This window comes from Protobothrops mucrosquamatus, unplaced genomic scaffold (assembly GCF_001527695.2).
Source record: "Protobothrops mucrosquamatus isolate PMUCROS unplaced genomic scaffold, P.Mucros_1.0 scaffold1, whole genome shotgun sequence".
NCBI lineage: Eukaryota > Metazoa > Chordata > Lepidosauria > Squamata > Viperidae > Protobothrops > Protobothrops mucrosquamatus.
This window is the reverse complement of record NW_015386388.1, coordinates 1,087,054-1,107,615: the sequence shown is the minus strand read 5'-3', so window position 1 is coordinate 1,107,615 and position 20,562 is coordinate 1,087,054. Positions and strand designations below refer to the sequence as shown.

At 36.3% G+C, this 20,562-nt stretch overlaps 1 protein-coding gene across 1 annotated transcript in view; it reads right to left on the bottom strand.

Annotated features, from left to right (window-relative positions):
• Positions 1–5,863: 5,863 nt before the first annotated feature.
• Positions 5,864–20,562, bottom strand: part of ZNF385C (zinc finger protein 385C) — a 112,469-nt gene continuing 97,770 nt past the window's right edge. The window contains exons 3-8 of the mRNA XM_015832305.1: positions 15,361–15,471; positions 12,333–12,516; positions 11,790–12,113; positions 9,717–9,904; positions 7,242–7,355; positions 5,864–6,085 (exon numbers count right to left, since the gene is read on the bottom strand). Coding sequence (XP_015687791.1) covers positions 5,864–6,085; positions 7,242–7,355; positions 9,717–9,904; positions 11,790–12,113; positions 12,333–12,516; positions 15,361–15,471 — 1,143 coding nt within the window. The remainder of the gene's footprint in view (positions 6,086–7,241; positions 7,356–9,716; positions 9,905–11,789; positions 12,114–12,332; positions 12,517–15,360; positions 15,472–20,562) is intronic.

Genomic DNA, 20,562 nt, shown 5'->3' with positions numbered 1-20,562 from the left:
AATTAAACTACACATCTTTTCTTCTTCTTCCTGACCCCATTTCATTCTTTTATTAAAAGCCTTTTGCATACTGAATCAGATTCCTGTAATAGTTTTGTAACATTACATTTGTTCCAGCCTACTCACTACAAATCTACAATCCGAATGTTTTGGAATCTATAACACAAAACCTGTATTAGCTAAATGTATTGATGTTTTAGAGTAAGGTGTATCTCTAAATCCTGCTCAGCATTGCCAGGGTTACTGGAGCTCATCTCTAGAATCACAATGCAATTGGGCTGGAAAACAGGATAATCACAAAGGTGTATCCCATAGTCCTTTGCAATATCAATAACTCACTAACATGAGGAAATGCAACATCCTAACTTATTAAAGATCTAGATCCCACCCTACCAATCAATTTTATTTTATTTCTCTCTCTTTGGTCTATCTGTGGGCTTTGACTATCTGAGTTTAGCAGGAGAGGAAAATCAACTTTTTCCTAATTTACAAGTTTTCTTTTTAATTATCTGAATGTGATTCTTACTTAGCACAAACAAGTAGTTGCTATAATTATTTACATATTTAAATTGAGTATATACTGAAGTTTTATTTTTTTTAACGAACATAGAGACATTCCCTCAGAAATTCAATTAGTTCTTACTTTATTGGCTTTTAAGAAAGCTATTAAACTTGGCTCATCAGCAGGCCTTAGCAGTTGGGATATTGTAAGATCATTAGAGATTTTTTTAAAATTACTATAATAAATACTCCTGGTATTTATGTACATTGATATGCTTCTGACTTTATAACTGTATTCATGTTTGAACCTGATTTACAAATGTCAGGTATATAGGCCTGTTAGACTCAAGTAATTATAGTAATAGTAATTAAAATAACCTATAAGTCCAATAAAATAAATATTTCCACCTGATTATACAGATAGAATAATATTAGCAGTAGCAGCTGAGACAATAACCTAGTCACAATGCATTTCATGCAGAACAAGACAAATATTTTCTGTTATAAGAAGGTCATCTCCAGTATTGCTACCATATTATAGAACCTTATTATTAGCTAAATATGCATAAATTTGTATAGATGATACACAAGATATGAGAATGAGGGGGAAGCACACTGTTTTTGCAATCATTTTTAAAAATCTGCCCGATTGAATAAGGCACTTTTAAAAAAGAATTATACATTTCCTATTCTTTTAATTATTTGTATTATGAAAATATGCCTGGTATGAAGCAGCACAGGGGCTTGAGGGAAATTGAAGCAGACTAACATTAAACAACAGAGAACATTGACAAGAACCCTGAAATGAATCTATCATAAACATTATAGTCCTCTACACCAGGTTTGATTCAATTCTCTGCAACCATAGATTTCCTTGCAAAATCCTATGTTTAATCTACCACATCCACTTTTCCTGATGTAATTAAAGCCAGAATTGATCAAGGCTGTAATCCTAAACAAAATAATGGAATGGTAAGCTGCACTGAATTTAACATGAGCCTCAGAAAGCATCCACAGGATTGTGCTGTAAATCTTACTGGAACCCGAAAAAGTTAGAAATAGCTAACTATGGCAATAGTTTCCCATTTGAAGCTTTCTGGGATAAGTTGACAGAACCACTATCAATATTTTCAGACATGGCCTAGGATTCTATTTCATGCTTGGGGTGAAAAGCCAAAGGAGAGAAATGTTAAGTAGTGTTATTAGTTGATGAGATCTGGTAACCTCTTGTTCTATATAGCTGTTCCTATCCCCATTTCTGCCTCTTTTTGCCACTTATCAAATATTATTTGCCAAGAGACATTTTTCTATCACCAGTCTGCTTGTAGAAAACTGCTGGAATTATAAAGTAACATAACCATGTCCCCAAAATGAAACTGCCACCATTTGCAAAACCTACAATGAAATGAGAAAGCTACAAACTGAGTGTTTCAGATTGGAAAGTACAGTATTTAGGAAGTAGCTTTAAGAGCAGCTGGAAGCAAAGGTTTGGTGAATATACAGCAATTTTATGTGGGTGTTAGTTGAATTCTGAGCAGGTTGCATGTTTCCCCCCAGAAAGTAACTGCTTTAGGAAACAGTTACTGTTCAACACAAAAATCACAAAAAAGCATAAATAATTCATGACAACATTCTACAGATGACGAAAGCAATCACTTTTAAAGAATGAATCCGACTTTTCAAAAAAAGATATACATTATATTACGCTGAATGTTTGACCGTTAGGCCATCTTGCACTTTTCCCCATCAGAATTTTTTCCTCCGGAAATATCACATATTTGTTTCACCTTTTGCTCTTCTCATTCTTATAAACACACTTGCAAAACTGAGTTGCAAATTGTGTGTTTTGGTGAGATCGTGGGCATTATTCAGATAACATCAACCATATTTACTCTTATAACTAGTTATTGTTCCCCACTCACACTTGGAAAAGTGTTTGTCTTAAACACAGCATGGATGATTTCAAGAGGACCTCCCGGATCTATAAATGTTACATCAAAAACAATAAATATGTTTGTGTTTATCTTCCCATAGTTTAAGTTAACCAGGCTGCATTGCAAATGGACCGATAGAGATGATCTTTTTGTTCTGGGACAGAACTCCACAACTCTGTTATCCTGGTACTTGCAATCTACCACTTTAGGCAGCTGGTTACACTACTCCTCATGGCAATACTTATGTTTCAACAGGCTGAATCAATTGGCACATTTCCATATTTAATAAATAGAAATGAATGTTGCTGCTCTACTGAAAAGGAACATTTCATATCTACAAGATCACTGTGACAGCAGTGCCTTTGTTTTTTATGTATAGATTTTGGCCACAGACCTCATCCTTGTCTTCTGGATAGAAGCAAGCATAACACAGGCTTGAAAACCAAATAACAATCATTCCATTAGTATTTTGCATAGATTGGAATGTTTCATCATTTAGTTGTGGCCATCAGTAACTGCTTGCTTGTTTCCATTCTATCCAATAATACTCTCTGGCTACTGGGTAGCTTTTTATTTAGGATGTGCATCAGTTGACATGTTTATGAGAATTATATTTACTGAAATACTGGATCAAAGGGAAAAAACTATTAGCTTCACATGATGTCTTGTTAAAGTGATTAGTTGCATGATATAATAGAATCGGCACTGAGGAACCTCAATAATGATCAGACTACATACCTCTGGAAAGTTTGTAAGAATGGTGTGACAATCATGGTCTTTTCTTATGGCTTGCCTGTAGTGTCCAATAGTCCCAGATTTTGAGTTAAGGCTGGTTTTAAAGAACTGAGAGTTCCAAAGGAAAAAGTAAAGAGAATCCTGAAAAGCAATCTGGAGTATGAAACATTTGGTGCAATTAGCTTAAATATGCCTTCCCAACAAGATGCTCCCCAGATATTTCAGGACTTGAAACTCTATTCTCATATAGCATATATTATACATCTGGAAGGCGCCAGTTAGAGAAGACTTGCTTCTACAATTATCTAGAACTGCAGGAACTAGGAAAGATTTTGGAGGACTACTGCCAGTCTGAATAAGTGGCAGAAATGATAAAGCGTGGCTACAGGAAGTGGATGTAAAGTGAGTGGGAATTGTTGGAACCTCATGGCCTTGAATCTGGTATCCTGCTGGACCTGCCAGTTACTCCTCAACAAAGTTTGCTCATACTGTTAGCTCAAAATGTCTTGAGCTACCTATTCTTTAATATGTGGCTGTCTAACATATTTTAACTTGCCCTCCTTTTTCTGTATTTATTCTGTTGCTTCTGTGGCAGTATATTAACACACAGTAAAGTGATATTCAGAAATGTTCTGCCAAGTAACAGGGAACATTCATTCCAGGGTGACACAACCAACCAGCCACTAAACAAGTAGTTAAATACACACTTGCATTTGGTAAATGGTCATCTGTTGTCATACAGTCCAAACCTCTTAGTTGAAGTCCTTCACGTAAAATAAAATTCCCTGCTTTTCTTTCCTGGAGTAGCGAAAGTGTTCTGCCAAATATCTCCAAATAACCTCTCTCTCTTTTCAAATATCAATACTGATCTGCACAAGTGAGCACTGTAATGACAAATGCAGACCAGTAATATAGGCACTCACTTGCCCCAAAATGAGCATATCTAAAGAAGTGCCCTGGAAATATTTCCCTTACTTTTCTTAAGGTGTCAGGGATTATTATAGCTGCAAGCAAAATTGAAGAAAACTTCAGCTAATAGATTTTAGTTCATGCTTTATATTTGACTGATTTCCATAACTTAGGCAAGTGAAAAAAATAAACTCCTATATCCAATAACTAATAATATTGGAAGATTGTTCATGGCTTGCTTCATTTGCTGAAGTGAATGGCTACCGTGTATATATATCTCTGCCATCTTTCAATGTCTTGTGGAATTTGGTTTGTGAGCAGCAACATTCCCACTGCAATGGGAAATAGGGCAGCAATCTCTGACCCACTACAATTCTAGATATTTATGAACTAGGTAATTTTTTTCAGTCAACCAAAAGGGTCCAGAAAATTGCACCATAGAATATTATCTGAGAGTAAGCAATATGAGCTCATTTGCACAAAATTGTTAAGATATGCATACTTCTAAAAAATTCAGTAAATTCCAAAGTATTGAACTAGTGCATCGTAACATATTTCAAATGGAGAAACTTTTTATGTTTTGCTTCTAAAATCTGAAATCCAGGTGTCCTCAAACTTGAAATCTACTACTTTGACATTCCTGACATTAATCCTTCTATGAATGACATCACCACAGAAATCCTGGCTCCAGTTTTTCTTCTTCATTCAGTAGGTTTAAGTAGCTCTCAGCAGTGGTTCCTTTAGACTGTCATGAATATGATAACAGAAATTGGGCAATAAGTAAAGTTCAATGACACATGGCAGTTACGTATCAAACCTACTGTGCATTTTCTACAGGGTTTCATATTCTTGCCTTTCCTTCACCTTAGGCAATACACGCCATAATATCTATAAAGGTAGTCTATAGACAATCTTCCCCACCAGGATGTCTTTTGGTTATGTTGAAGCTGTAAGAATTCTTAGGTTGGCTCAAAATTCTGGGTCTGGTCAATATAGCTGAAAGGGCACCCAACTGGGAAAGGTTGACTTAAGATCTGAAATAATTCTATCTCTATACCGTTCTTTGTTTAAATCCATTCTTCTTCCATATATAAGCAAAAAAACAAATAAACCCCAACTTATAATTTTCTATCTACATAATAGCACTTTTCTTCTTCTCTCTGTTTTGTGCCCATACTTAAACAGATATTCTCTTCTCCTTTCCTCTCCTTCAGTATCTCAATATCCTCATTGAGATATAGAGATGTCTTAGTAACTTACAAGGAGAACAATACATGTTTATCAATCATCATTATTTTTCTTAAATCTATAATTGTGAGAAGGGGAATGTGAACTGAACTAGGAACTGCATTCAAATCTGATTTTCATAATCATTGCATTTTGGAAAAGAAACCTCTTTGGAGTTCCAATTACACAAATTCCTAATTAATAGAATTCTGTTTAAAATGACAGATACCTCTAGATATTTTGAATGCATACTTTTGACTTTACCACTTGACCATCTGGATAAGTGAGATTGTGCTTTTAAGTATACTACTAGAGTTAGAAAGATTGGTGCTTTGTGGGGGAATGAGACAATAGGAAAAGTTATTTCCAAGTTCAACTGAGTTAATGACACTAGTGGAAATCTCAGATAAATGAACAGAGAAGTTCCACTTCAAACAGTTCAAAGATTCTGTTTTTCCTCTGTTCAGAATACAGCCCTGTAAAATCACCCGCCCTCCCCAATTTTCTTTGTACAGCTATGGTCTACAATTCCCCACGCAAACAACCTTGGGATTTCTCTAGTAAGGGGCAAAGACAATGGGGCCTGTAGCTGCTCGCACAGGGCCTGGGGGAGATCGAAAAAGTGCTGGTCCAAAGATGGGTGCTTGGAAGAGAGTAGCAGCAGCTGGTCGGAGAGTTAATGGGCTGGGCAAAGTACACACAGTGGCGGATGCCAGGGGACTTGGCAGGAACCGGGCAGCCAAGGTCTTCGTAAGATGCTTCTGCAGAGCCACTTTGGACTGTGAAGAGTGAGAATGAGGGACAGGGAAGAAGCACAAAGAGATACACATGGTACATGAGCAAAGCAGCTTCAAAAGACAAGGGGAACATTTGCTTCAATATTGCAGAAAATTTGAAAATAAAGAAAATAGAGAAAATTTGCTTCAATATTGCAGTAAATAATTTAAACCAGGAGCTTCAGTATCAAAGCTTATCTGACAACCTGATTCAGCTCTGAAGTAGATGAATTAATAGTACTTTGTAAATACTATAAATGCAAATACTATAAATAATAATGGCCAGTATGAAGCCTTCCAAATGTTGCTCAGGAAATTTCAACAATACAATGAATGGTGAGGGATGCTATGAATTATCTTTTCATATCATCTGGAGAACCACATAGTCTCTGTCCCTGGCTGACAGCAATACTATATGACTTTATTGTGACATTTCTTTTTACTTTCAGAGCAGTATGAAGCTTAAAAGAATGTAGCAAATTGCCCTATTGAATCAGCTCAAATATCCATCTATTGCCAGCAGTGAAGAGACTCAAGTGTAGTGGTGGTGTGTGTATGTGTGTGTTTGTGTGTAGCTAGATAAGTGAACAGTTTCCCCGTCCCCCAGCTGTAGCTTTCCTTATCCTTTAAAATGGCTTTTCCTATTAAGAATATAAATCCCATCCTTTTTGTAAAAAATGGGGGGACTATAAGATGAGTCTACCCCTTGTTGTTGCTCAACAGCTCTTGGAGGGCTTTTCATATCTACATAAACAGTTCTATCCATGTATTTTCCCAATACTTTTTAAACAGTTATCTGTAGCTACTGTAACAGTCTTGCTACAATTACTTCCACTAAATTAATTATGCACTACAAGAAGATGCATAAAGAGAAAAGGGAATACTGGGAATTGTAACCTCTTGATCTGATCTGTCCCACAGCTCTTCTTGTTTCCTCTCATGCAAGCAGCTGTCTCTCACTCTAGTTTCCAAATGTTGCTGAGAATAGCACTACCTGTTATTTTGTTGTAGGTTGGGACAGTTTAATGTTCAGACACAATTCTCCACTGAGTGGATGACTGGATTTTGAAGAATAATTAAGACACCAGGGGAAATTCCTTATTGTCCCCCACATTTTCCATACACCACAGAGTTATCTGGCACCTTCTGTGACAAATACCTTGAGAATACTCACTGCCAGGGCAGTATTCCTCTGCAGTTTGCTGTACGGACTGTATTTGGGCTTTGGTGGCTTCCCTGCAAGCCTGTCTTTGTGACGTCTACTGCTCATATGCTGTAGATGAAAAAAACAAAAGCTCCCACTATTATCAGAGTATAAAAGCACCTTGACATCATTTGCCATCTTTAGCAAACTTTCTAATGACAGTTCTTTAGACTATTCTGTGTTTTTATTTGATGAAGGAACTGAAAGACTTGTCTTCAGTTATGTTGAAATATCTGTTCTGCTTCAGTTTTGACCAACAGGATCACGACGGCTTTTTTGATATCACTTTGACCTCAGGTCTCTAGTATTTCTGACCATTTGCTCTGACACTTTTGTCTCCTGATAGATACCACTCTGTCTTTGTGGTGAGAACTGTGTTTGTATCTGTCTTTGAATCTTTTGCTTAATAAGATAAATGCAGAACAGGATAATTAACTTTAGGTTTATTTCAAGGCTCAATTCAAAGTGCTCTATTTAAATTTAAAGTGAATCACTTACATTCTATTAGCTTCCTGTTTTCTACTTCCCTCCTTTTCTGTATATCTAGATATTACTTACTTATATCCTGTTGAAAATAAATACTGGAATTTTAAAATAATTGTGAAGAAATAAAAAATTGAATAACAGAAACACAAATTAGTTAACTGGTTGAATTTTAATGATATCTATATTCTTTCTGAGCCATGGTAGTGCAGTGGTTCCTTCAATTCTCACCGGCTCATGGTTGACTCAGCCTTCCATCCTTCCGAGGTCATTAAAATGAGGACCCAGATTGGGGAGGAGGCAATAGGATGACTCTGTAAACCACTTAGAGAGGGCTGTAAAGCACTATGAAGCAGTATATAAGTCTTAAGTGCTATTGCTATTACATTGTTTACTGCTATTAATATAAGACTTTAAAGAAAGTGATTTTTACTCTATTTTCTTGCCTATGGCAAAACACTTGGGGATGGCACCCTAGAAGTCAATTTCTAGAATGCATTCTCTTTGCTATCTGAGTGGCTGAAATGAAAAGTAACTGGGGTATTTGAAATACTATTATATCAGCTTAGCCTGCCCAAATGTTGAAGATTGCCAAAGAGGTTCTCATGCCTCTGTTATACAGCATTTGTGCTATATTTATCAGGAAAAGAGAATCTTCTCAGCTGCACTCTTGAATGATCTCCAACCCTTTTCTATGATGTTTCCTTATTAGATCAAATGTTTCCTCTTCAAATATTCTCCTGTTCTACAAAGGTGAAAATGCTCCCTTCTAACAATATGTTTTCTCTTCTTCCTGGTTATTTTGAAATTTTGTCCTTGTGCTGCTGCTTTTTAAAAAGTCTTTGAAAAGTTAATATTTACTCTCTGTATGTGTATGAATTCATAGTTTCTACAGATGTTACTAATACAGTAAAAGCTCCCAACTGGGGGAGGGGTGTCTATTATTCCTCAATGGTGATTAAATTGCAAATTACATCATTTATGGTGATTTGTGTCATTATGTCATTATGCCAATGACACACTTTGATATGAATGACACTATTTGGGTAATGATGTTATTACACAAATGACGTAAATAAATGCAAATGATGTAATTTCCACTATTAGTATATTCAGATCATTATGCAAATAAGTAAATCAACATGATGGCATGAAATTAATGTAAATGTAATGTAAATGTAACATTTAGCATGGACTGCTTTGGATTGAAAAGATTTGTCTGTTATTTCAGGAGATTGTTGAGACAGAAATCTTGCCCAATTACATCTGATGTCCATTAAATGGGAGTCCGTGGAATAAAAGTTTCTCTGTATCGTTGTTTTTGTTGTTGGTATGCTGCTGCTTTTTAGCCTTCTTGTTACTTTTACTCGAGTTACACAAAGTATTTGCAATTAATTAATCAATTAATTAGGTATCGTATAAAGATGCACTTAACACATTAACCCTGATCATTCTCTTGTCATTGGAAAAGCCATTTGTTTAGGATTTCATAGAAAGCAAATATTGTATAAATTTCAAATCTGATGAGAGTGGAAAGCTGCCTAGGACAACATTTGGAGCAGAGAAATTTAAGGCAGAGAAAGACATGCGCAGCAGGCCTTCCTCTTCTATCCTGACTGCCCCTTAAAATAGGACTTTGCTTATTTTGCAAGAACTGTTGAGATGATGCTTCAAGTGTCTTAATGCAACCTTCACTTTAGCTCTCAGTTCAGTATAATAAAATTTCTGCTTGCAATGTAACTTCACCTCTTAACTTCATTAAATATCTGAATGGATATTTAATGAAAGGCCTAAGCTGAAATGTGGAGGTGGAAGTAGGATGGAAAGATTAGTTCTTATTCCCCTTTTCCATCTTAAAATGCTTTCTTCAAAAATATCCAAAATTCAGCATGACCCTCATTACATCCTCGAGACAATCAGAAGAGCTGTTTAGGTTGGTCTGCTTACCTGTTTGAGTTGCGTCTCTGAGTTGACAAAGATCTCGCACACCTGGCACTGGAAGGCCTTGTTCTGAATGCTGAGGCTGCCTTTGCTGCCAATCCGTTTGGGCTTGTGTGCCACTCGGGAGAGGACCTTCCCTCGGCTTCGCCTTGGCAAAACAGTCTGCCCTTCCAACATCAATTTGTGCTTTGCTCCTGGGAATGGGGAAAAGAATATGAGTTTGGAAATAAAAAAGGAAACTTGCCTCTTGCACTTTGGTAAGCAGGAAGTAGTCTAAGAGCAGACATGGCCAGTTATCAATAGGATGGGCCAATTCCATGATACCAGAATCAAGTTGGCTATATGGACACAATATCTGGATTATATGTTTCATTTTTGTTCTTGTTTCCTTGTTAAATGTACTTTTTATGCATCTTAATATGTTGTTATGTTTAATGTACTGTTTGGGGGACAACAGTGGTTAAGGCAACAGGCTAGAAATGGTGGCATATGTATTTATGTATTCTGTTATGATATCTTAATCTATTTTTAAAATAGGTTGTAATTCCTTGTTTTGCCTGAAAACATAAGACATGACAAAATGACAGCCTTAAAAATTAACAGTCAAAATAAAGCAATTCATTACTTTAGAGAGAGAAGATTCTACAATTTGAAAACAACAGTACTGAATAAAATCCAAAAGTTTTATAAAAGTAAGTAGGTTTTCATTAACATTCTTTATGAAGTTAGTCTAATCTACTTTAGCTTAATGTACTCCAAGTATACTGAACTACAATGTCAATCATGGAAGGCCTCAGATCAGGGAAGATAAGAATAGAAATAATTAAATAATTGAAAGATGATGAAGGTGGGGAAAAAGAAAATTTTACTGAGCAAAATAGAAAGTCAAAATTGATTGTGTATTTATATATATATATGTAAAATAAAGGAAATATTACAGCTTCTTGGTTTCTTAACTGGCTTGCTGCAAAAAGATTTTACAATGCATCATGTAAGGATAGAAAAATACAGTTGTTTTTTTTTTGAGTGTGAACAGAAAAGAATACGGATAGAACTTGGTATCCCAGTACTTTTCAAGAAATATGCAATCAGCAGACTACAAATAAGTTATAGCAAACCATACCTATTTGTCCAATCATTTTTTAATTTAGAAAGCAAAGAGTTTGTAAAACCCTCAAGCTTTTGAATACATTTCATTTTACTCAAATGACAAAGTACACAGTTATTGCAAAATCTGGCAGGCAGTATCTGTAAATGACTCCTGGTTTCAACATACCTGCTTTTCATAGCTTTCACACTACTGTATTTCTTCTATTCTACGGATAGCCTACCATCATATCTGCTGAAAGAATGCTACAATATCTACTAAGGAACAAAACACATATTTATTAATTAGTAGATATTGGTTAAGAATCCCCAAAGTCAGAAATGTATGCTTTTAGGACAAAATTTAGTTAACTGAAGCAAAATCTGTTAGTTGGGAATAAAAATAGATTAATAGGTGGCAGACTTCACATGTACTGGGAATTCTAGGAGTTCCATTCCCAGAAGATCTGAAGGATTCCAGACTGGGGAAGTTACGGTTTTATCAGCTTCAGTTATTAAAGTCTATCAATATCAATGAGGCAAGATGGCGTATTTTTGATAGCATTCAACATTTTCTGTTGAGAAAGAGGAGTAACTTATCCTTCTCTTACTGCTACAGTGGAACTACCTTGATCCTGTATCATTACCTGGACAAATGCTTTTGGGAGGTGAAATGAACAGACATATTGGAGTGGGCAAGAAGGCAAATAATGAAAACAGTGCTGCACCATCATGATGCAAGTTCTCTCCCTTTTGTAAATGTATCATGATGATGCATGCGTGTACAAAAAGTGTAAAGTTTGCAGGGTGACCCTGATTTCATCATTTTGCCAAAAGCCTTGCATCCTGCAGATGCCTCTGAAAGCGAATTATCATGAGCTACATGCAATAGGCTCCAGATGTCATATCTTTTACAGCAGTGGCAGACACATTATACAGTCTAGCTTGGCTTTTATGGGGTAGCTGGAGAAAACCCATGTGAAGGTTTCTTACCAGAATTATGAGCCTCCAACTGAGAGGCAGAGTTAACTGTTACTTTGCAAGTGGGACAGTACAAGTGCTGCTTGATTTTCTTTCCCTCTTTCTCCACCTCTGCTGCTGAGCCGGCGGTTCCTCCAGATTCAGTTGCTGCTGCTGCTGCTGGTTTCACACTTGCACTATTTGGAGCAACTTCCAAGGGCTCTGAAACTGATGGGGAAACCAGGGACAGGACGCCAGTAGGTATCTTGGTTGGTGATTCCTCTGTCGGGGACATCAGCATGAGGTTGCAATGTTCTGCCAATGGTTGGCTCAATCCTAGCAAGCTATTGGGTTGTGCTAATAAAAAAGGAAGACATTTATTTTCCTTTGAATCGTGGTTTTAAGATTAACTAGCCTTTAAGGTAACTAGCATTTGCTTCCATTATAGTGGCATCTCAGCTAAGATTATTCTTCCGCTACACAACAGAAGAGGTCAATTACAGGAAAATATGAAAATTTCCCCAAACTAAGATCTACCTAGAAGAATGCCTCTTCCTAGGTCAGCTTGCCCCTTACCTCTGCTGCCGTTGGTGATGGTGTCTCTGCTGATATCTAGTGCAGCTTCAAAGTTAGCCATTTTTTCCTGGCTGCTGCTGCTGCTGCTGCTATTGTCAGCTGTCTTGTGCTTATTTTTCACTGCTTCAATGGCTTTGAGTCTCCGGGCATGCTTGTGGCCTCTGTAATGTGCCTCAGCTTGATTCTGAGAGAGATAAACGGGAGGGGAGTGTTGAGTGATGGAGAAAAGTATTAAGGCTATTCTATATTATGGAAGATCAAAGAGAGACTATAATGCAAAATGATTTGCAAAGCCCATTTTTCTAGTTAGTAGAGAGCACTTTGAAGCCTGGTTATCTTCCTGCTGCAGCAGCAGATGACATTTTTTCTCCAACTACCTTGCTATTTCCCCCCAGTTTTCTCCATTTTCCTTTTTTCCAGTATTGAGGAGCAGCACAGAAACAATCTTTCTGTGTACATCTTCCTCCCATTTGAGCCCTTGGAAAAAGCCAAATAGATGGGCAGGCCAAGTGATAGGCAGTGAGTGTACAAGTGAAGTGGATCTTTTAAGAATATGAGGATAAAAATGTGATTTCATGCATTAACTAAACATCTCCCACCAAAACAAAAAACACATGAAAAGCAGAGCAAGAGGGAATTTTCCACACCTCCCCTTTCTGGGCATTGAGCACTTCTATTTCTTTCTTCAGCCATTATGCAAACTAATGTAACACCCTCATTTCAATTCAGATTGGACTTAAATTCACATGAATTTGCCAGAGAGCCATTCATTGTAGTGAGAATCAGGAGAACTGTCTTTGACTGCTAAGTACACAGGCTTTTGGGTGTGGGGGGAATACATTGTAGTCTTTTGTATTTTCTTTTAAAAAAATATTTTATCAGCAGTGAACAGGCAGAGGACATTAACACATACTTCAGTTATTCATCCTTTTCTCTGAAAAGCTAAAAGGCCTGGATATAGGAAAGCACAAAATGTAAACTCACACATATACACAGAACTGCATGGCTGCCTGGGAATATATACTTCGTGTTAGCTCTGCATTCCAGGAAGGGACAATACTTGACAATTATGTTCTTTTCTTCCGCTCTAATTCAAGTGAATATATTTAGTTATACTATTTTATTTTGTATTGCGAAACTGTCTGCTGCATATATATTTTTCTGAAGCTGCATTATTTTAATTTTCCTTTATTTTATTTTATTTTTTTGCCCCAAAGCGCTTTTTGAAACAAAAAATGGGCTGCATTTAATCAGGGGTAACGTGTCTTATCTCCATTTCGCCAGGCAATGAACAATGCCAGGAATTGAATTATATGAATGCACAGCAAGAGGCAGGGAGGGAGTGAAAGTCATCAGATGAAACAGGAGCCTGACAGCAAAGGGGTGTGAGTATATGTCCACGCTTGTGGACATGGTATGAAATGAAAACAGAGGACATAATGCTTTGCTAGAGGGCCAGGCGGGTCAAATGGGGGTAGTGCTGAAGGTCACTTAGCCCAAGGGTTAGGCTCAATTCTTATGCATCTAGTGCAAGTAAAGGCAAAAGAAGAAAGAAGGAAACAATGCAGAGTCTGATTTATGTCTATGCTCAAGCAGGTCATCAGTAACTCAGATTATGGACAGGGTTTTACTGGGACAAAGAAGCACCGCTTGATACATTTGTTTTCCTGACATCTAGGTATTTCCTTGGTTAGTTCACCTGTAACCAGTTCTAAATAAGCCTTGTAAGCCTTAGATGCTTCTGTTAATATGTCTTTTTGCTTGCATACTAATTTATGCTGTGGGTAGAGGAGTGATCAAATTATCTTGAATAATTTTTTAGAAAATACAAGAAAATATGTGACATTAAGATTTGTATTAGTCAAGGAGCATTACTATGTTGGTTGGTTCGAGTAAATCCATGTAAATAAATAATTTTGCCACCTTTAGTATTGGCACATATAATCTATGTTACATTGGATGAGTGAATTTAGATAAAAATAAAAAATGCCTAGGAAATTTTTTTTGGTCACAGTTTTTATATATATATAAAAGAGACCCTGGGCACAATGCTGACCTGCACCAACTGGATAACACAGCAGTCCCTTCTTTTGGCCAGATTCAACTAATGCACACAGGCTGAAAACCAGTGAATGAGCCTTCCAGATAAAACACTTTTCAGTACAAGCTCCCTGCCTGACTTCTTGAATGCAGAATACAGGAGAATACCAATGTATGTTTTCCCTTTCCCTTAAAAGTCTGCTCTTCTCAACACCTCCGCCTCAAAAAAAGGAAATAAACACAGATGTGGAAGGTGGCAGCACAGCAAGAGAAGATTATTTCCTGCAAAAATGTATGATATGTTTTTTTTCCAAAAGAGATGAAATGGCATAAGAGCTCCTAGACATCTGGCTGCAGAACTGACATTCAATGAACTTGCATGCATTACATGATAGACAATATTTTATGCATATATGAAAGCAAAGTATCATACTGATTCTTTCTTTGATTGTGACAATGGGCCCTTTCAATGAGTGACCCTGGTGAACAAACCAAGAGTCTTTATCCACAGTTTATTTTAAAAAAGCCATCAAACACTAGGATTCTAACTTGTTCCTCTTGAAACATTTTAGAGGAAGAAACTTAGAGGAAGAAGCACTAGACTTTGATTTGGATAGTGCATTAAATGATGCCTTGATGGCATTGTCTGTAGTGGATGTTCTTTCTTGTTAATATGACTTGCTGTGCTTTGTGCTCTGTGAAGGGAACTATAAATCAGACCAACATCAACCCAAGTCTCACTTTTGCCAAGGACTACCACAAACTCAGCTTTAAGACAGTTTCAGCTTTAGAATTGTAGAATATAGAAGGTATTGCTAATCATGATCTTCCTCACAAATTATTAAATGAGGTGCTTTGAGCACTAAAACATTATATGAACTGTTGTGCACTCATAAGTAAAATTGACCATAGTTATCTATATGATAGTTCTCCTCTTCCTTTTCCCTACCTATCTGCTTGATCCTAGTGTTTCAGGGATGTAGCTTACCGCAGAGTTGAATCTCAGATGACAAATATTACAAGAGATGAACTGCTTCTTCTTAAGTGGATTGGGTACACCAAAGGTATGGTTGATTACTGCCTTTTGTACTGGATCCATCTAGAGAGGGGAAGGATTGGAAGATAAATGGAACCAAGTTAGCTGCTGCTCTGCGAGCCAGACATGTAAAATTTTGTTTGTGCTTTTCAAAAACTGCCTTCATAGCACCATAGAACATTTACTTGCTTGCTAAGGAAATGTGCTCATCTGTCAGATTTGGGTCAGGCATGGTTATAAAACTCTGCTCCTCCAAAACCTCGGTCCTTAGTCAGGAACTAGCTAAAAATAGAATCTTGGAGGATTTGATATAGCTAGATGTGTCATATATAGACACAAGGCAGGCCTTGCTACAGAACACAAAAATTAAGCCTGTATATCAGCTCTGAGATTTAAAAACATAAGTGTTTTTCTCCTGCCCTTACAAGTTAATGGATTCTTAGCCATGACTTTCCCATGACTGGAATGCAATTGCTCAAGTGTCTATACAGGGAGATACTCTGATCTGAATGACACTAGTTACTTCCTCTCCAGCTTCAGCTGAAAATGGCAAAGAATTCTGCTAGTGATAATGGTTACAGGGAAAACATTTCCTTAGCACCTTCTATACTGCTAGTTCCATCGAGGCTGTTATGCCTCTAGCTGTGAAGCAACTGATCAGGATGTCAGGTATTCTTTTGGGGCCTGCAATTATCTTTAATGTAGCAAGATGGTCCATTCTTCTCTATATGTTGTGTCAGTCTTCTCTATAAGCTGAAAGTTGTTGCATAAAGATACTATTGGACAAGCTTTCATAGAAATATGTCAGCCATTACAGGTAATTGGAAAAACACTATAAACTTCTCAAGAAACTCATGCTTCTCTAGAAATCGCTGATCTGGAAGATAATTTATGCTGTGATAAGAAACAGAGCTTGAGGAAGTAACATTTCAATAATTGCCTGATGTCTCAAGGGCCAAGTCCAAAGAACTTAAAAACCAGATTAACACTCAGACTGGGAGAATACTGCTGCAAACCATTTCTATTACATTCTGCTTTAAAGAAATTTGTTTCTGTGGGTTTTTCCCTCTCATGTTTAAATATTCACAATAATTGTAAATAGAGGAAAAGGGTTAGAGTAAGAACTACAAAGGTGAAAAGGATAAGGAAAAAATAATAAGTTAATATAAAAATTCTACGTATATTTAACCACAGCTATCATCTATAATATAAGCATTGTCCTTTTATCCCTGTGGTTGTGGAAGATAGCTTTCCCAGAGCTGGCTATCGAGAACAATGGGATAAGAAAGAGATTGAAGTTTGAAGGTGATCGTATTTCTCAGCAAAGCTATTTAGTGGCCCAGACAAGTGCATTGGTCTGGCAGGCAAAGTGTGCAGACAAGGGAATCATTATTTGGACCCCTAAATTCCATCACCAAAGGGAATGGAGGTGGCAACAAACAGTGATCGATGATCATGGTACCCTCCCATGATTATGATAATTTTTTTATTGACTCATTTGCAATAAAAATGAAGAGAGATACGTAGAAACTGAATGGCAAGAGTAATTTATCAGAGATTTTAAGAGAGGAAAAGAAGTTTTTATACTACAGTTAACAACAGTTTGCTCTAGATAGTTCCAACCTGAGACAAAGATATGGCACACAAGGATGGCATAAATATAAATCCACAATATCTCCAAAAGGACAAAAAGGTATTGTGAATTTTTTGGAAAAAAGTGACAAATGTTGTGAACTTCTCTATGAACTGACTATATACTGAACACATGAGGAGTATATTCTGTTCCTTTTGTGATTATTTTCAACATCCATTGTGTAGAATTGAAAACAATTGAAAAACAAGCCTGCTTTGATAGATCAAAGGCCAACGAGTGCCTGCCCGCACCTCCAAAGCATGAAGATAATTCCTTTTTCTGAACAGAAAGGAAACCACCCAAAGACAAGAGGAACAAAGGATCAATTCTTAATTGACAAGATGATTTTGGAAAACTGCAAGAGAAGGTTGACCAACTTGAATGTAGTGTGGATTGATTATAAGAAGGCATTCAACTCACTCCACAAGACTGGATAATTAAGTACCTAGAAATAACAGGAATCAGTAGAAACATCACAATTTTTCTGCAAAGATCGATGGCACAATGGATATGGTTGCTGGTCAACGCTGAAAGATTGGGAGAGGTTAATATCAAGAGAGAATCTTTCAAAGAGACTCACCATCACCACTACTGTTTGTCATTGCACAGATTCCTCTGTCAACCATACTGAAGAAGTCAGAAGTGTATGGAAAAACACTGTCTGAAATAGCTGCTGCTATTTGGTGGGACCATAAAACAGAGAAAATGAAGAAGCTAAAGTGCTCTGGGATTTTAAATTTCAAATAGGCACCTGCCACATAACACCCCAGACTTAACAGTTGTCAATAAAAAAGACAAAATAATATGGATAATGTATGTGGCAATACCTGGAGACAGTAAAACAGAAGAGAAACAATTAGAGAAAACAACTGAATACAAGGACCTGCAAATAGAAACAGAATGACTGTGGCAAAAGAAACCAAAGATAATACTAATAGCAATAGGCTCCCTGGGTACAATCCCAAACAACTGGTGTACCACTTGAATACCACTGACATTGACAAAATCACCATTGGCCAACTATAAAAGGCAGCTTTACTCAAACAGCTTAGATCCTGCAAGGATACCTTTAACACCATCAAACATCCACAACTATCTATCCCAGGTCTTTGGAAGGGCTTGATAGATTGATAAAAATGCCTAATAAGGTCTAAACATCTGTCAGACTGCAATGAACCAATAATAAGTACTATTACGAATAGCAACGTTTTTACTTTGTGGCTCCATTTATAAATTATAGCTAATAGGTACAGTATTCCTTTTAATAGACCATTATTTTTAAAACAATTTTTAAATGTGTAACCTTGTAATCAAGTGTTGTCCCATGTGTAAGGTAAAATTCTATGCATGTTAATTCAGAACTACTCTCTAGTGTAGCTCTTTTAAGATACTTAATTTTTCATATGAAATGGTGATAATTACCATAATAGCGACAGCAAATAGCCAAACATCCTGAGGCTGTGAACAACATCATTTATTAATATTATTAATTACTTCTCTACATTATGACATAGTTATCACTTTCTAAAAACATTTGGTTATAGGCTGAGTAAAACAGAGTAGAACAAACTTAGCAAAGTAAGTCTATCAGGAAATAGACTTCTGGTAATTCAACTTTAAAAGGGTTGGTACATAAGGATTTTTTAATAATTAAATTTAATGACAGATTACTCTGGGAACCAATTGGAACCATGCAACCACTACAGAAAACCCTTTGTCATTAATCATAATGCAAAAGCAGACATAAAAAAGACCTGCCCAATAATTTCAAGTTTGCTTTAGGCAAATATATTTATCTGTTACCGTACTTCTGTATGGCTTATTTTGTTAGAGGATGCTGACTTCTAACAACAGAGTTCAAGATTTCTTCTAGATTTATTCCAGTGTTCAATAAAATATAGGTTGTTAGTGAAAAGGAATGTACAACCTGTACATTCTGCACTCAAACTTTCTGCATCCTATGTCTTCAGGTTTGTGTTGACTTCTGGTAACTGTCTGAATTAGTCCCTGTAGTTTTCTAAATTCAAACTTAATGTTCCCTTTCTTGACAGCCTATCCTGCCGGTTCTTAAAATTCTGCAGTGGTTTTTTTTTGTTGTTATCTAAGTTTGCAGTTGGTCCATATTGAAGAACAAACTATTCTATAACTGAATTTTTAGCAAAATCAAGTTTAGAGTCACTCTAAAATTACAATACTTCCATTTCAATTTGCTCAGTAACCAACTCTATTCTCTCTCCCTCACCATATATGTCTTTTTTGTTTAGTTGTTTTAATTATCTACTCTTGGCAGTATAGAATGATAACATTCCATCTTAGAGGCAATATAAAATTTGAGAAATTTAGTCTCTAGCACAGTGTTTTCCAAATTTTTTCCTTCATTATTTAAAACCTCTTATTAGAAACTCCTTTTTATCATTTATTACAAAGTCCTTATTTAAATATCTTGGTTGTGATTGTCACTACTCAAAGAAAACCCATTTTACCCAATTTTGGGTAATTTACCCAGGTTTAGGAAGTACCTCTCTAGCACATGCAATTTCACAGTCTTTTCTATGAGATTCTGTGCTCTGAGCTTACAACTTTCCTTCCATGAAACAGACTTGGTTCGCAAAGGATTATGTGCACCTCATGCTAGCTGAGCATTTTGCGATTACTAGGAGAGTTACAAGAGTTATATAGTCATTTTACTGTGCTACAGTTATTATAACAACTTAACTCTGCTATTGTTTATCCATCTATGATCTTCTTTTCTTGAACGTACTGATTTTTAAATTATACTATTTTAACTTAATTTTTTAAAAACTTGATTCTTGACCAAAATAAATAACATTATCCAACTTACTACATATAGTTGATTCTTAATGTATTAATCTATAGCAGTTGTAGGACTTTCTCACCTTTCTATCTGTTATAGTACAAGGACAAAATGCCCAGAAAACTGTAAAGTATTATTTTGGATTCAGGCAGTTAAGAAAAAAAATCCCCAACTCTATGTTTAAACTAATTTGCAATGACTTGGATTACTTCTGTTTTATCCCTGAAATATATAACTGATACACTTACTGTATGTATCCACTGATACATAAGGACAGATTATTGCATTGAATGTCCTGTAAAGATTATGAGGTCAGGAAAACCAGAAGACATAGACTCAAGTTATTATTTATAAAGGACTCACAAAGGTTTAACACATTTGAGTGGATTTGTCTGTCTATTTCTGCCTGTCTCTGCCTGCCTCCCTGCCTGCCTATCTATCATCTCTAAATCCACAAGCCTTTTCTTGCTTTATTTCCAGAATGAAACCATTAGAGAAAAAGGAAACTTTTGATTCCCAAGAAGTTACAGTCAAACTATTCTAAGGTTCAGGCTTAGCTCAAAAAGTACATCACTTCCAGACTCTTCTCTCCACTATCAGATTATTTTGTTACTTCAGTGCAATATGTGACTTGACCTATCTAATGGCTGTTTTTATTTATTAATTAAATTTATATGTCACCCATCTCATTGTGAAATGACTCTGG